The sequence below is a fragment of the Rhinichthys klamathensis genome, unplaced genomic scaffold, assembly GCF_029890125.1.
Source record: "Rhinichthys klamathensis goyatoka isolate OS25496 unplaced genomic scaffold, OSU_Roscu_1.1 h1tg001002l_1, whole genome shotgun sequence".
NCBI classification, from domain to species: Eukaryota; Metazoa; Chordata; class Actinopteri; order Cypriniformes; family Leuciscidae; genus Rhinichthys; species Rhinichthys klamathensis.
Window position 1 is genome coordinate 22,501 of NW_026607299.1, and position 18,522 is coordinate 41,022.

General features: G+C 49.4%; 1 protein-coding gene across 3 annotated transcripts in view; it reads right to left on the reverse strand.

Moving 5' to 3' along the window:
- LOC130078837 (ankyrin repeat and SAM domain-containing protein 6-like) overlaps positions 1 to 18,243 on the reverse strand; it is a 35,336-nt gene extending 17,093 nt beyond the window's left edge. For all 3 annotated transcript variants that reach the window (XM_056244537.1, XM_056244536.1, XM_056244535.1), the window contains exons 1-4: positions 17,965 to 18,243; positions 15,070 to 15,575; positions 9,406 to 9,450; positions 1,253 to 1,457 (exon numbers count right to left, since the gene is read on the reverse strand). In XM_056244537.1, coding sequence (XP_056100512.1) covers positions 1,253 to 1,457; positions 9,406 to 9,450; positions 15,070 to 15,575; positions 17,965 to 18,203 — 995 coding nt within the window. In that variant the 5' untranslated portion in view covers positions 18,204 to 18,243. The remainder of the gene's footprint in view (positions 1 to 1,252; positions 1,458 to 9,405; positions 9,451 to 15,069; positions 15,576 to 17,964) is intronic.
- Between the last annotated feature and the right edge of the window lie 279 nt (positions 18,244 to 18,522).

Consider the following 18,522-nt stretch of genomic DNA (forward strand, 5'->3'; position numbering starts at 1 on the left):
TGTAAGGGTGTGTGTAATGCCCCGTGTGTAAGGGTGTGTGTGCTGACCCGTGTGTAAGGGTGTGTGTAATGCCCCGTGTGTAAGGGTGAGTGTGCTGACCCGTGTGTAAGGGTGTGTGTGCTGACCCGTGTGTAAGGGTGTGTGTAATGCCCCGTGTGTAAGGGTGTGTGTGCTGACCCGTGTGTAAGGGTGTGTGTAATGTCCCGTGTGTAAGGGTGTGTGTGCTGACCCGTGTGTAAGGGTGTGTGTAATGCCCCGTGTGTAAGGGTGTGTGTGCTGACCCGTGTGTAAGGGTGTGTGTAATGTCCCGTGTGTAAGGGTGTGTGTGCTGACCCGTGTGTAAGGGTGTGTGTAATGCCCCGTGTGTAAGGGTGTGTGTGCTGACCCGTGTGTAAGGGTGTGTGTACTGACCAGTGTGTAAGGGTGTGTGTGCTGACCCGTGTGTAAGGGTGTGTGTAATGTCCCGTGTGTAAGGGTGAGTGTGCTGACCCGTGTGTAAGGGTGTGTGTGCTGACCCGTGTGTAAGGGTGTGTGTGCTGACCCGTGTGTAAGGGTGTGTGTGCTGACCCGTGTGTAAGGGTGTGTGTGCTGACCCGTGTGTAAGGGTGTGTGTACTGACCCGTGGTGCGTGAGTAAGGGCATGTTTGCTGACCCGTGTGTAAGGGTGTGTGTGCTGACCCGTGTGTAAGGGTGTGTGTACTGACCCGTGGTGCGTGAGTAAGGGCGTGTTTGCTGACCCGTGTGTAAGGGTGTGTGTACTGACCCGTGTGTAAAGGTGTGTGTGCTGACCCGTGTGTAAGGGTGTGTGTACTGACCCGTGGTGCGTGAGTAAGGGCGTGTTTGCTGACCCGTGTGTAAGGGTGTGTGTGCTGACCCGTGTGTAAGGGTGTGTGTGCTGACCCGTGTGTAAGGGTGTGTGTACTGACCCGTGGTGCGTGAGTAAGGGTGTGTGTACTGACCCGTGTGTAAAGGTGTGTTTGCTGACCCGTGTGTAAGGGTGTGTGTACTGACCCGTGGTACGTGTGTAAGGGCGTGTGTGCTGACCCGTGTGTAAGGTTGTGTGTGCTGACCTGTGTGTAAGGGCATGTGTGCTGACCCGTGTGTAAGGGCGTGTGTGCTGACCTGTGTGTAAGGGCATGTGTGCTGACCCGTGTGTAAGGGCGTGTGTGCTGACCCGTGTGTAAGGTTGTGTGTGCTGACCTGTGTGTAAGGGCATGTGTGCTGACCCGTGTGTAAAGGTGTGTGTGCTGACCCGTGGTACGTGGCCTGCATGAGCGCTGTCCAGCCGTGCACTGAGTCCCGTTGGTCCACGTGAGCCTGTTTCTCCACCAGCATCTGCACCAGCTCCAGCTGCCCACTCACAGCCGCCATCATCAGCGGAGACGCTCCGTCAGCGTTCAGGGCGTTCACCTGCCCCGAGTCCTCCTCCACGATCTCCTTCACCAGCTGAGCGTTCCCTGCGCGACACACACTCCATCAACTCGACGCTCATTAACCCTACACCCCCCCAGTCCTCCTCCACGATCTCCTTCACCAGCTGAGCGTTCCCTGCGCGACACACACTCCATCAACTCGACACTCATTAACCCTACACCCCCCCAGTCCTCCTCCACGATCTCCTTCACCAGCTGAGCGTTCCCTGCGCAACACACACTCCATCAACTCGACACTCATTAACCCTACACCCCCCCAGTCCTCCTCCACGATCTCCTTCACCAGCTGAGCGTTCCCTGCGCGACACACACTCCATCAACTCGACACTCATTAACCCTACACCCCCCCAGTCCTCCTCCACGATCTCCTTCACCAGCTGAACGTTCCCTGCGCGACACACACTCCATCAACTCGACACTCATTAACCCTACACCCCCCCAGTCCTCCTCCACGATCTCCTTCACCAGCTGAGCGTTCCCTGCGCAACACACACTCCATCAACTTGACACTCATTAACCCTACACCCCTCGTGTCCTCCTCCACGATCTCCTTCACCAGCTGAGCGTTCCCTGCGCGACACACACTCCATCAACTCCACACTCATTAACCCTACACCCCCCAGTCCTCCTCCACGATCTCCTTCACCAACTGAGCGTTCCCTGCGCGACACACACTCCATCAACTCCACACTCATTAACCCTACACCCCCCCAGTCCTCCTCCACGATCTCCTTCACCAGCTGAGCGTTCCCTGCGCAACACACACTCCATCAACTCCACACTCATTAACCCTACACCCCTCGTGTCCTCCTCCACGATCTCCTTCACCAGCTGAGCGTTCCCTGCGCAACACACACTCCATCAACTCCACACTCATTAACCCTACACCCCCAGTCCTCCTCCACGATCTCCTTCACCAGCTGAGCGTTCCCTGCGCAACACACACTCCATCAACTCCACACTCATTAACCCTACACCCCCCGAGTCCTCCTCCACGATCTCCTTCACCAGCTGAGCGTTCCCTGCGCGACACACACTCCATCAACTCCACACTCATTAACCCTACACCCCCAGTCCTCCTCCACGATCTCCTTCACCAGCTGAGCGTTCCCTGCGCAACACACACTCCATCAACTCCACACTCATTAACCCTACACCCCCCGTGTCCTTCTCCACGATCTCCTTCACCAGCTGAGCGTTCCCTGCGCAACACACACTCCATCAACTCGACACTCATTAACCCTACACCCCTCGTGTCCTCCTCCACGATCTCCTTCACCAGCTGAGCGTTCCCTGCGCAACACACACTCCATCAACTCGACACTCATTAACACTACACTCCCGAGTCCTCCTCCACGATCTCCTTCACCAACTGAGCGTTCCCTGCGCGACACACACTCCATCAACTCGACACTCATTAACCCTACACCCCCCAGTCCTCCTCCACGATCTCCTTCACCAGCTGAGCGTTCCCTGCGCAACACACACTCCATCAACTCGACACTCATTAACACTACACTCCCGAGTCCTCCTCCACGATCTCCTTCACCAACTGAGCGTTCCCTGCGCGACACACACTCCATCAACTCGACACTCATTAACCCTACACCCCCCCAGTCCTCCTCCACGATCTCCTTCACCAGCTGAGCGTTCCCTGCGCGACACACACTCCATCAACTCCACACTCATTAACCCTACACCCCCCCAGTCCTCCTCCACGATCTCCTTCACCAGCTGAGCGTTCCCTGCGCGACACACGCTCCATCAACTCCACACTCATTAACCCTACACCCCCCCAGTCCTCCTCCACGATCTCCTTCACCAGCTGAGCGTTCCCTGCGCGACACACACTCCATCAACTCGACACTCATTAACACTACACTCTCGAGTCCTCCTCCACGATCTCCTTCACCAGCTGAGCGTTCCCTGCGCAACACACACTCCATCAACTCCACACTCATTAACCCTACACCCCCCCAGTCTTCCTCCACGATCTCCTTCACCAGCTTAGCGTTCCCTGCGCGACACACACTCCATCAACTCCACACTCATTAACCCTACACCCCCCCAGTCCTCCTCCACGATCTCCTTCACCAGCTGAGCGTTCCCTGAGCGACACACACTCCATCAACTCGACACTCATTAACACTACACTCCCGAGTCCTCCTCCACGATCTCCTTCACCAACTGAGCGTTCCCTGCGCGACACACACTCCATCAACTCCACACTCATTAACCCTACACCCCCCAGTCCTCCTCCACGATCTCCTTCACCAGCTGAGCGTTCCCTGCGCGACACACACTCCATCAACTCCACACTCATTAACCCTACACCCCCCCAGTCCTCCTCCACGATCTCCTTCACCAGCTGAGCGTTCCCTGCGCGACACACACTCCATCAACTCGACACTCATTAACCCTACACCCCCCCAGTCCTCCTCCACGATCTCCTTCACCAGCTGAGTGTTCCCTGCGCGACACACACTCCATCAACTCGACACTCATTAACACTACACTCCCGAGTCCTCCTCCACGATCTCCTTCACCAGCTGAGCGTTCCCTGCGCGACACACACTCCATCAACTCGACACTCATTAACCCTACACCCCCCCAGTCCTCCTCCACGATCTCCTTCACCAGCTGAGCGCTCCCTGCGCGACACACACTCCATCAACTCGACACTCATTAACCCTACACCCCCCCAGTCCTCCTCCACGATCTCCTTCACCAGCTGAGCGTTCCCTGCGCAACACACACTCCATCAACTCGACACTCATTAACCCTACACCCCCCCAGGCCTCCTCCACGATCTCCTTCACCAGCTGAGCGTTCCCTGCGCAACACACACTCCATCAACTCCACACTCGTTAACCCTACACCCCCCCAGTCCTCCTCCACGATCTCCTTCACCAGCTGAGCGTTCCCTGCGCAACACACACTCCATCAACTCGACACTCATTAACCCTACACCCCCCGAGTCCTCCTCCACGATCTCCTTCACCAGCTGAGCGTTCCCTGCGCAACACACTCCATCAACTCCACACTCGTTAACCCTACACCCCCCGTGTCCTCCTCCACGATCTCCTTCACCAGCTGAGCGTTCCCTGCGCAACACACACTCCATCAACTCCACACTCATTAACCCTACACCCCCCCAGTCCTCCTCCACGATCTCCTTCACCAGCTGAGCGTTCCCTGCGCGACACACACTCCATCAACTCCACACTCGTTAACCCTACACCCCCCGTGTCCTCCTCCACGATCTCCTTCACCAGCTGAGCGTTCCCTGCGCAACACACACTCCATCAACTCCACACTCATTAACCCTACACCCCCCGTGTCCTCCTCCACGATCTCCTTCACCAGCTGAGCGTTCCCTGCGCAACACACACTCCATCAACTCCACACTCATTAACCCTACACCCCCCGAGTCCTCCTCCACGATCTCCTTCACCAGCTGAGCGTTCCCTGCGCAACACACACTCCATCAACTCCACACTCATTAACCCTACACCCCTCGTGTCCTCCTCCACGATCTCCTTCACCAGCTGAGCGTTCCCTGCGCAACACACACTCCATCAACTCGACACTCATTAACCCTACACCCCCCGAGTCCTCCTCCACGATCTCCTCCACCAGCTGAGCGTTCCCTGCGCAACACACACTCCATCAACTCGACACTCATTAATCCTACACCCCCCGAGTCCTCCTCCACAATCTCCTCCACCAGCTGAGCGTTCCCTGCGCAACACACTGTCCATCAACTCCACACTCGTTAACCCTACACCCCCCCAGTCCTCCTCCACGATCTCCTTCACCAGCTGAGCGTTCCCTGCGCGACACACACTCCATCAACTCGACAATCATTAACACTACACTCCCGAGTCCTCTTCCACGATCTCCTTCACCAGCTGAGCGTTCCCTGCGCAACACACACTCCATCAACTCCACACTCATTAACCCTACACCCCCCCAGTCCTCCTCCACGATCTCCTTCACCAGCTGAGCGTTCCCTGCGCGACACACACTCCATCAACTCCACACTCATTAACCCTACACCCCCCAGTCCTCCTCCACGATCTCCTTCACCAGCTGAGCGTTCCCTGCGCGACACACACTCCATCAACTCGACACTCATTAACACTACACTCCCGAGTCCTCCTCCACGATCTCCTTCACCAACTGAGCGTTCCCTGCGCGACACACACTCCATCAACTCCACACTCATTAACCCTACACCCCCCAGTCCTCCTCCACGATCTCCTTCACCAGCTGAGCGTTCCCTGCGCGACACACACTCCATCAACTCCACACTCATTAACCCTACACCCCCCCAGTCCTCCTCCACGATCTCCTTCACCAGCTGAGCGTTCCCTGCGCGACACACACTCCATCAACTCCACACTCATTAACCCTACACCCCCCCAGTCCTCCTCCACGATCTCCTTCACCAGCTGAGCGTTCCCTGCGCGACACACACTCCATCAACTCGACACTCATTAACACTACACTCCCGAGTCCTCCACCACGATCTCCTTCACCAGCTGAGCGTTCCCTGCGCGACACACACTCCATCAACTCCACACTCATTAACCCTACACCCCCCCAGTCCTCCTCCACGATCTCCTTCACCAGCTGAGCGTTCCCTGCGCGACACACACTCCATCAACTCGACACTCATTAGCCCTACACCCCCCCAGTCCTCCTCCACGATCTCCTTCACCAGCTGAGCGTTCCCTGCGCAACACACACTCCATCAACTCGACACTCATTAACCCTACACCCCCCCAGTCCTCCTCCACGATCTCCTTCACCAGCTGAGCGTTCCATGCGCAACACACACTCCATCAACTCGACACTCATTAACCCTACACCCCCCGAGTCCTCCTCCACGATCTCCTTCACCAGCTGAGCGTTCCCTGCGCAACACACACTCCATCAACTCCACACTCATTAACCCTACACCCCCCCAGTCCTCCTCCACGATCTCCTTCACCAGCTGAGCGTTCCCTGCGCGAAACACACTCCATCAACTCCACACTCGTTAACCCTACACCCCCCGTGTCCTCCTCCACGATCTCCTTCACCAGCTGAGCGTTCCCTGAGCGACACACACTCCATCAACTCGACACTCATTAACCCTACACCCCCCAGTCCTCCTCCACGATCTCCTTCACCAGCTGAGCGTTCCCTGCGCAACACACACTCCATCAACTCCACACTCATTAACCCTACACCCCCCGTGTCCTCCTCCACGATCTCCTTCACCAGCTGAGCGTTCCCTGCGCAACACACACTCCATCAACTCCACACTCATTAACCCTACACCCCCCGAGTCCTCCTCCACGATCTCCTTCACCAGCTGAGCGTTCCCTGCGCAACACACACTCCATCAACTCCACACCCATTAACCCTACACCCCTCGTGTCCTCCTCCACGATCTCCTTCACCAGCTGAGCGTTCCCTGCGCAACACACACTCCATCAACTCGACACTCATTAATCCTACACCCCCCGAGTCCTCCTCCACAATCTCCTCCACCAGCTGAGCGTTCCCTGCGCAACACACACTCCATCAACTCCACACTCGTTAACCCTACACCCCCCCAGTCCTCCTCCACGATCTCCTTCACCAGCTGAGCATTCCCTGCGCAACACACACTCCATCAACTCGACACTCATTAACCCTACACCCCCCGTGTCCTCCTCCACGATCTCCTTCACCAGCTGAGCGTTCCCTGCGCAACACACACTCCATCAACTCCACACTCATTAACCCTACACCCCCCGTGTCCTCCTCCACGATCTCCTTCACCAGCTGAGCGTTCCCTGCGCAACACACACTCCATACTCCATCAACTCGACACTCATTAACCCTACACCCCCCCAGTCCTCCTCCACGATCTCCTTCACCAGCTGAGCGTTCCCTGCGCGACACACACTCCATCAACTCCACACTCATTAACCCTACACCCCCCCAGGCCTCCTCCACGATCTCCTTCACCAGCTGAGCGTTCCCTGCGCGACACACACTCCATCAACTCCACACTCATTAACCCTACACCCCCCCAGGCCTCCTCCACGATCTCCTTCACCAGCTGAGCGTTCCCTGCGCAACACACACTCCATCAACTCCACACTCATTAACCCTACACCCCCCCAGGCCTCCTCCACGATCTCCTTCACCAGCTGAGCGTTCCCTGCGCAACACACACTCCATCAACTCGACACTCATTAACCCTACACCCCCCGTGTCCTCCTCCACGATCTCCTTCACCAGCTGAGCGTTCCCTGCGCAACACACACTCCATCAACTCGACACTCATTAACCCTACACCCCCCCAGTCCTCCTCCACGATCTCCTTCACCAGCTGAGCGTTCCCTGCGCGACACACACTCCATCAACTCCACACTCATTAACCCTACACCCCCCCAGTCCTCCTCCACGATCTCCTTCACCAGCTGAGCGTTCCCTGCGCAACACACACTCCATCAACTCCACACTCATTAACCCTACACCCCCCGTGTCCTCCTCCACGATCTCCTTCACCAGCTGAGCGTTCCCTGCGCAACACACACTCCATCAACTCCACACTCATTAACCCTACACCCCCCGAGTCCTCCTCCACGATCTCCTTCACCAGCTGAGCGTTCCCTGCGCAACACACACTCCATCAACTCCACACTCATTAACCCTACACTCCCCCAGTCCTCCTCCACGAACTCCTTCACCAGCTGAGCATTCCCTGCGCAACACAGACTCCATCAACTCGACACTCATTAACCCTACACTCCCCGAGTCCTCCTCCACGATCTCCTCCACCAGCTGAGCGTTCCCTGCAATCACTTGATCTACAGCTCTGAGATCATTAACCCTACAGAATCATTCCATCTTCATCACTCAAGCATGAAACATATATATCAGGGTTTTTCGTGTATAGAGAATTACGAGGCCTCCGTCAAATTTCCTTGGCGCTTCAGGCTGTCGACAGACCTATCGTCTACAGTCCCATGCTGCGATTCCCCTTCTTCACCGACATGGTTCTGTTGCGGGTTCCCGACCTGTGTCCATTCTCTAAGCGTTCGATAGTGATGCACGGATCACGTTATATCCGCGGATACGCGGGTGCGTCACGGATCGATGAGATATAAATCATTAAAAGACTCAGAACTCTCATTTCACCTCAAAACACAACAAACGTGCATCACTTTTAATTTTGTTTTCAACAACGTATTTCTCTTCAGGGAAAAGCATTCAAGGAAAACATGCACATTCCAGTGGTCATTCCATAAAACACAAAGAAAAACCCTACATGAGATTGCTTTATAACTTAACAACTTTAACTAAAACAAGCTTAACGTAAACTAAGAGTGTTTTCCAACAATGATGTAATGAATCAGTGATCATTTAATTTTGAAAGGAGTAAAACCTGTGTTTAGGCTATTAAATAAATGTAAATTTGCCAAAGATTTCAGGTGAAGTTAGAGCTGATCTGCACATCTCTACCGCACAAGCCCTTGAATCCCCTATAAAGTTCAGGTACAAGTCAATGTAGACTTTTTCCTTGTTTAATTTGCACACTGAACATTGGTTGGAGCTCTTAATTTTGAACTCTCAAAGTGCACCAGATTAATGAATTTATCTTTAAAATGCACAACCCCTGACCCCCCTAGCTGGATCAACTTCCAGCCACCGTTTCACAAAATCCTGTGGGAAACACAGTATATGATAGTGTCCTCAAAATAACAATCCAATTACCTTATTGTTAAAATACCTCAGATATGCCCTTGTAAAAAGTTTTTTCTTCAGCCATGATCAGGATTTTACCACCTCCGCCTCGTTTTGACCCAGGAAAAACCCTGATTATACTGTATATATTTACAATAACTTGAATAAAGGACTTTATACTGTACACTGTAATAAAATGATCAGCGTAGACCTTTTTGACGGTAGATTTCATCTTTACACTCACCTAACTTCAGTGCATGGAAGACATCAGGCCGTTTCTTCTCATCATCTGTTGAGCATTGAAGAAACACAAGCACGAAATCAGGTGAAAAAAGAAGCGTTTAATATTATCGGCCTCAATCGTCTGCCAGTGTGCGCAGCTCGGTTTGAGAAGAACAACAGCTAAAGCAACACTAACCAGTCCAGCTCAGAAACACAACCACATCGGTGGTTAATAACATAAATTACCGTAAATATAAAAAAAAAAAAAAAAAAAAAATCAAAGCCTACAAAATCTGAAGCTATTTTTGAAGGATAATGGAGGACAGGGCGGATTTAGTGATTTGGGGGCCCAGGAAAAATTTACCAACACATTTACCTGGATCATTCATGAGGTTTTCTCTGTTGTGATGCTCGCTGCTGCTGCTGTACGAAAGATGTCAAATTATTCTACATTTTTGTAGAATGTAGTCTACATGTTATAAAGGCTTTTATTCTTGTTTTAGACCCCGAAATAGCAACAGTAGGCTATATGGTGAAATCACACATGGAACTATCCGCGTACTATATTAGAATTGTCATATTATAATTTTCACCCCAGTGCAGTTACGGTATTCACGTTTAAACAGGTTAACGAGTTCGTTTGCCCATAAAATCTTTAAGATATTAGGTTAAACTTATTTGGCTTGCTGTCCGCTGGAGAGGGGCTCGATGAAGCAGCTTCAACTCGAGCTCTGATATACCCCCCAGTGGCTAAATGTAGGACCTGTTAATTAAAGGGCAAGGTACCTAAGATGAAGGTGGAGTTTGGGGAGGTGGAGGGATACTGGAACAGCTGATACTAGGGAGAGGTAAGCGGCTGCTTATATACTCTGTTTGTTGATTGAAAGATTGGATGGGCTCGCTCCTCCCTACCTTACGTTTAGGAACTTCATTTATAACAGTATTAGCCTCGGTTGGACACTAGCTGGTGCTTTAGACTCATTTTCACTATAATGAAAAGCTGTAATTCTAAACCTTAAAATACAGTTATTTTTATTGATTTTAACTACAAATTTAAATGAAAATAAAAACAATGGAAATGAAATATAATTTAACACACTTAAATTATTGTTTCAACCAAAAAAGAAGTAAAAAGTGCAGCGCGTTCACTGGGGTGTCAGTGAGTGGCTGTGTGGAAAGTAACTGCGCATAAATCCTCTACTTGGGTCCTTCACAGAAACGAGTGGGCACCCTTTTAAAAACTCAAAAATGACTCAAAATGTTGCACTGAATGTTGATACCAATAATGGATGGAAACAATAGAGAAGAGGTAGAAGAGGAAGAGTATGTGTGTAAGAGGTGGTGGATGAGGAGGAGGAGGACGAGGAAGAGCAGGTGTGGAGAATGTTGTCAAGGCTGGATCTAGCTGTAGGGTTTTTTCCTTTGCCTGCAGGGATGGCAGAGTCTGAGATGTGGAGAAAGTCCTCCGGCCGGATCAACATGAAGACATGAAGCTGAAGCAGAATAAAATCTCTCACTGACTGTGATTCTGCAGTTGCACAACTCTTCTGACTGACTGTAACATGCTTTTCATTTAGAGTAATTTACTGTAACCTTTTTGCAGTTGGTTCACTGTATTTTCACAGTATGCAAGTGCAAGTATACAGACATTCAATACTATAATGTATGCAGTGCAATACTATACTTGCAGTGCATACAGTATACAATTTATTCACCTTACTACTGTAAGTTGTCATTACTTATACGTAATTGCAAAATTAGTTTACTTTGTTACAATATACTTTTTTTCTGTAACTGCATGCTTTGGATTCTGTGTTCACCATTTTTTGATGTAGCGTCTAACGAATGAACTCTGTGTTTATAATATTGACTCATGTGTGTATGATCTGAAAGCATTGTTTGATTTTGAGCACAGATAAAATGGTTTTGAGGCAATTGTTTGATTTTTCCAGAAGAATCAGAGATTCTCTGAATGTAGTTTGAAAATTTGGTTTTGTGTTTAAGGTTTTGAGAAAGTGAGAGATGGTTTCAAGAAATGTGTTTTAGCAATTCAGAAAAACAGTAAGTTATAGCTTGAGATGCATGATATTTTCATTTGCTACCACCAGGATACAAAAGAAGCACGTTCGACGTGGACGCGCAGACGGTTGTCCTGGTAACACACACCACATCACCGCTTGCCCGTCCGTGCTGAACGCGCATCCAATATATAAAAAGCATTTTAAGTGGGCCCTTGTATTTTGGGGGCCAAGGCGGTCGCCTACTTCTGCCTAACGGTAAGTCCGCCTCTGCTGGAGGATCATCAGCAGTGAGTCTGAACGTGTTCATCTGAAGTGAGTTTGTTATGGATAGAATTGAAAAATGCAGCAGAATTGAAGAACAGAAGTGATGAAGAAGACTGTGGTGATGGGGTCCAGGGTTCGGGTTAGCTTTAGACGAAGCGTTAGGTTTGTGAAAAGACAGCGCCTTCCCCCCAGACAACTCTGGGGTGTTCAGTTTGGATTAGGGACCCCCCCTTGAATGCACTGGCCGGTGCTTGTTTTTTATGGGCCTGGTCCACTCTTTTAGCTGTTTTTAGCTCAACGCTCCCTATCTTTCAACAAACCATTCTCTTGGTTCTCTTGTTTTTAATTCCTCCTTGTTTTTCATCGCATTTCCATTTCCATTTGGTCCCAATCTTCTGTAAGGGGTAGGTTTAGGCGGGTTGTAGGTACAGGGATAGCCCAATTCCTTTAGAATTAAGCCTTTCTCCTGTAAGGGGTAGGTTAAGGTATGTTGTAGGTACAGGGATAGCCCAATTGCACTGGAATTACGTCTCCCTCCTGTGACGGGTAGGTTAAGGTATGTTGTAGGTAAAAGGACATTTTTACAAAAGGCCACGACCATTGCTATTATAATTATATTTATATCCCCAGACCCCTAACCCAAACCCTCCCACCTCTCCTCAACAACCTCAACCAATCTATTATATATCCACTAATGCAAGTCACTGATAAAAAACGGGTCCCAGTTACGGCCCTTCAACCCCAGGCCACCTTCTCTGCGTGCTGTACAAGTGGACCCAGAGAGATTGGATTCCTACCACCCTTCCCAAGTGATCCCTTCGTTAACACCGCAAGGTATCCAAGGTCACCCAAAAAGGGCCTGTGTCACGGGGCTCATATTGGCGGGTACCTTAGTACCATGCTTCTACCAATTATCACCCCTAAGGCATATGAAACTCTCAACAGACATCACGCTTACCATAGTAAGATGCAATAGCAAGGAACCTATGCCCTAACTAACCTCTATCTTCTCTTCCCACCTTCTCCTTCTACACCAACTGTCACACTCCTGGTTTACCCAATTACCCATACCCACAATCCTTTGTGGTCCAATTACCTCTAGTCATACCATCGTTACTTCATCCCACGAGTTTCTACCAATAACCCTTCCCTTCAACCTAATCTCCCTCTGACCTTTCCATGGTTTATTATTTGTTACCTGGCAGTTCAAATCTTGATTTTATTACTCACCATCTTCCTGTAACTCATTCCCATAACGTAGCCTTTTCCTCACCCATTAAATCTTTCCCCAACCATCATTTAAACCAGGGGTCTCAAACTCAACTTAACTGGGGGCCGCTGGAGGTGGAGTCTGGGTCAGCCTGGGCCGCATCAAGTATTCCAAAAAAGGAGCACAACTGATCCAATCTTCTCAATCTTTATTATTAACGTTTCTTCTGAACTGTTCCTCTGAATTTGAACATTCCTTTCTGTACAGGAGTGGTTCTTCATGAGCTGTCCTTCTGACAGTTGAAGTTCATTTTACAAACTTTATTCGTCTTTTCCTTATACACAACATCTTTGTGATACTTATATTTGCTCATGTCCTTTTTATTTTCAATATGATATTGATTGTTTTTTTGGAAGGCACATTTCCTTTTATTATACTTAGAAAAACAATTATTGCTTTTGAAATACAAATATTTGCAGTCATGTCTGCCCGTCTTATTGAATTCTTTCTACACATGTATAGTGTCTCAGGCAAATTACTGACTTTGCACAAATCAAAGCAAACCTTCTTATCAACCTGTTGGACACATATTACAAGCTCAAAATGATTATTCTCACATTGTTTTAGAGCAAGGATCTCCAACACGTCGCTCGCGAGCTACCAGTAGGTAGCCTGATTGGTGGTAGCTCGCCAAGGGGCCTGATCACATATCGCGCTCACATATTTTGCGCGCTCAAGTTCGTTATTTCAAATGTAGGCGCGCGGCAAGCGCGCTCATAATTGAAGCGACGCGCTCATTTTTTCCAGGCGCAGTATGTTTGTACTTTGCGGTTGTCTATGACAACTATTGACAACAAACCCACCGTAAGCTTTCATGAGACTATCTATGGTAGCCCATAAGGGATAAAAAAGAAAAACGCGGCACTCGCAACGACGGGCCGCACTAACATTAAACTTTAATGTAAAGTAGGGGGCCACAGGGCCGCAAGTTTGAGACCACTGATTTAAACCATCATTCCAGCCTGGTCTCCATCCCCTTCTCTACCCACTACACCATCAAAATCTCTCCAGATTCTCTCCAGCTGTTCCTGGTCTCATATCCCATAACTTTTACTCACCAACCATCTAATCTAATTATCCCTATCTCCATATTCCCTTTATCCAATCCATAACCAGCCTGTTTTAATTTCAATATTTATTTAAAAAAATTAATTATTCCTTTGCTGGATTCGAACTCCGATAAACTCTATTTTCTTACGACAACTCAGATTTCCCTACTCCCCCCGCCTAACCCATAATCTACTCACTTGGTTTCATCCAACACATAAAAAATGTTTTTGATGCTGGTTTCAAACCCTGTTCTTCCCGTTACCAACCACTCTCAACCAACTACTGTCCCATCCGACCTGTCCTTCCCTTGCCCCCTTTTTCCACCTTTTTTTGTATCCACTCAACTCCCATTATTACCTCTTGTTTTTGGAAAGGACCAACTAAAGATTGTTTCACCATACTTTATTGATACTTTTATGCCCCTTCACCATTGACCACATTCAACCCCTTTGGGAACATTGTGCCCAGCCTCCTGATCCAAAAATGTCCCCTTCTCAACCTATCCCTCTCCACCCACTCTGGGTTGTGTTCCAATCCACCTATTTCAGATTCTGGATCCCATGCCTCTCAAAATTAGGTACTATGTGCCCCTTGTGACGTATCCCCTCCAAAATTGTGAACATATGGTCCCATATTCTGGTGAGGATGGAGTTTCTGGTTTCACCCACATATCTCACCCCGCATCGAGAGCATCTGATAAGACACACGCAATGTTTCCTATTCAAGGGGATGGACTGTGTAATCCTGTAAACTCCCGTTCGTCCTCCTCTTACAATCGTCCCATGAGTTCTGGTTGGATTTTTTTGTTTGTTGGCCTCAGTTTACTGTGAACCAACATGTCCTAAAGATTCCTTCCCCTCTTGAAGGCCACCACCATCCTGTATTGAGTTCCTAATGCTTCGTCCTGGGTTAGGGTTAGCTTTAGCTGAAGGGTAAGGGTTAGCTTTAGCTGAAGGGTTAGGGTTAGCTTAAGCTGAAGGGTTAAGGTTAGCTTTAACGCGCGAGAAGCTCACCTGGCTGCGGGCGGACGGTGGTGATGGGGTACAGGGTTAGGGTTAGCTTTAGCGCGTGAGCCGCTCACCTGGCTGCGGGCGGACGGTGGTGATGGGGTCCAGGTAACCCTTGACCTCTCTGTGCCGCAGCGCCAGCTCGAAGGCGGTCTTGCCCAGCACGTTGATCTGGTCAGGGTCGGCTCCTCGCTCCACCAGCTGCTGTGTGACGCTTAGCCTCCCGCCGGCCGCCGCTAGCATTAGCGCGCTCCAGCCAGTGCTCTTCTGCGCGAAGCTAACGTCAGCGCCCCAGTCCAGCAGCAGCTGGACCACAGACTCGTGCCCGTGCTGGGCAGCGGCTAGCAGAGCCGTGACCTCCAGGAAGCTCCTGCCGGTGACCCCGCTGACCCCGCTGCCCTCCGCCGCACACAGGTGGTCCAGATCATCCACGAAGGCGCCGTTCTCCAGCAGGAGTTTGGCTAGCTGAGCGTGACCCCCGCGGGCCGCTATGGTGAGGACGCTAGCGCCCAGACGGTTCCGGCCGTTGATCTCGGCACCGTTCTCCAGCAGGAGGTGAGCCACGGTCACATGACCAAACCTGCGGAAACCACAATAACACATGCAGACGTCTGCGTTTCAATCCTGTTACACGCTGAGGCTACGTCTACATTAATCCGGATACATTAGAAAACTGTGTTTTCATTTAAAAATGCCCCATGTCCACACTAGCGTTTTCAGATGTTTCAGTGTGGATGAGAAAATTTTGGAAAACGCTAAATTCACCTTTACATGCGTAAAACCTCACAAAAACTCACTGAGATTATACAGACGGAAAAATAAATAATAAAGTTAGAGCAATTCTTCTGACAGGATCATTTTATTTAGCAAAATATCTCAGCACGGATCGTCCAGCTCTCTCACCATTACATGTTTGGTCTGAAACGCTGCTCTCATGTTTAGCAAATGTGAGTAAATGCTGTCATGTGTGCAGGACTGTGATATGAAGAGTGTGTGAAGTAACATATTTAAGCAACAGTGTGAAAAAGAACAGCACATAACAGGCTCAAAACCGCTATAAACATGAATACGTCATCGTTTTTAAACTCCTCAGTTTTGACAGTCCACACTACAACACGAACACTGCGTTTCAAATTTATCCACTTTGGAGAGCGTTTTCAAAAAGCTGTTTTCATTAATAAACCCGCCGTCTCACTGTGAACTAGAGGTCTTCACGGGTCCACTTGGATCCGAAAACCCGAGGTCCGACCCGAGACCCGAGCGGGTTCGGTCCAAAACTCAGACGAGTGTCTCGGACACGGGTCGGATTCGATATTAGTGGCCTCGGGTCTCGGGTAATTTAAAATAAATATGCCTTTTCCAAATGGACCCGAGAAGACCCGAATTCTATTAAACTATGTTGGGCATTTAACAAAATGGGCTATAAGCATAAGCACGGTTGCCTCCGCATTTACTCAGTCGCTCGCTCCACATAAACCAACCCCTCCCTTTGCCAAGAAGAACTAGTGCGCCATCATGTGGATGGATGTTTGACTAAATGCAAGTATTTGAATTGTCGTTAAGCCAGGCCTGTCAATCAATTTTAAAAATACGCGACACTGTCAGAAAAGCATGGAGGCAATAACAGAAATTGCGAAAAATGTCAGGGAAAACGAATGGTGGTTCTAATCATCGTATGGTCCGGTAAATAACATTATGCCAAATGTTATAGGACGTAATGGGTTACAGTGATGTGTGATTGACATTTTAGCACTTCAGCGCGCTTACACTTGCGCGTCTATGTTAAGTGCATTTTTGAGAAACGCAGGGCTGCAGGCTGTGCACAATGTAAATGCCGTTTCCGTTCGGGTCCAGTCGGGTTCTACAGGAAATGGCGTCAGGTCGGGTCGGACTCGGGTCTAATTATATCGGGTCTGTCTCGGGTCGGGTTTTTCTTTAAAAAAAATTATTTATGCACGTCGGGTTCGGGTAAGTAGTGATTCGGGTCGGGTACAGTTTTTAGGACCGAGAAGACCTCTACTGTGAACAGAAGGACGAACAGAGAGAAAAAGATGCGTTTTCAAACGAAAACGTATTAGTGTGGACAAGGCCTGAGATAAGGCTTCATTACTGCTCAGTGCTCATTATTTCCAAATGAATGAGTGCTAATATTATGAAACAAATGGAATTGACTTCAATTATGAAAAACACTGAATACTAATTCATAAATAAACAACGCAATAATAAACATAATGCTAATCAGGTGGATGCTGCACATTGGTGGTGGTTGAGGAGATTCCCCCTTCTATGTGAAGCGCTTTGAGTGTCCAGAAAAGCGCTATATAAATGTGATGAATTATTATTATTAATCAGTCATAATTATCTTCTAGTTTAATAAGTCAGATTCATCAAGCATTATTAAAAATAAATATGATATGAAAGAGACAGTTGATCCACAAATAATCTCTGTCATCATTTATTAATTTCCATCCAGACCTGTATGACTTTTTTTCTTCTGCGGAACATAAAACAGAGGAAAAGTTTAGAGAAAAACACTGAGAATGGCAAAGCTGACCGAAGCTACACCCTTGGAACGGAAGTCTTACGGGGTTGAACGACACGAGGGAGAGTAATTACTGACAGAGTTTTCATTTTTGGGTGAACTATGTTAACGCTTTAATCTTTCTCAGTATAACTGATCATATAAGATACACTGGTGTCTTTAGGATGGAGTCCATTGATATTATTAAAAGACTGAAAACCCCTGAAATATGAACAAACAAATAGCAGTAATTTCCCAAAATATGCTCTCTTATGTTCCACATGAATCAATGACATAATGATGATTGTAACATCACAGCTGATCATCTTAAATCAACTAAGCCTATATAGAGTTGTCTCCCTCAGATCAGAGCAGGAGTGAATCTGGAGTTGTTAGCATCATGATTATGGTTATGATGATGAATATGATAATGGATCTGGATCTGCACCTGGCGGCCTGCATGAGCGGAGTCCAGCCGTGCTGGTTCCGAAGGTCCACTGATGCGCCTTTCCTGAGGAGGAACCGGACCAGGGGCTCGTGCCCGCCAGCGGCCGCGAGCATCAGCGCCGTGTTTCCCTCGTCATCGGTCCCGTCCACATGCGCGCGCCCGCCCGGGTCCTCCAGCACGCGGCGCGCGCTCTCCAGGTCGCCCTCGTCACACAGTCGGAACCACAGACCCACACTCATGGCCGAACCCGAACCGCGAGGTTGCAAACTCTAAACACTCACTCACTCACACACTCACACACTCACACACACTCACAGTGGCAATCAGAAACTTCTTGAGTTCAGCAGCTGGAGTTCCTGCGCATGCGCACAGACGCTTCCTCTGGGATTCCAGTGGAACAGCAACAACAGAACCGAGTCACATGACTTCAACATTGCGACTCCTGCTGGTCAAACATGAGGAGTCACATGACATCATCATTCTCCAGCCATCCCATCAGTTCCCATGGGCGAAATCAAGCTCCTACATTTGCACATTTTTATGCAGCAGCGTCTGTAA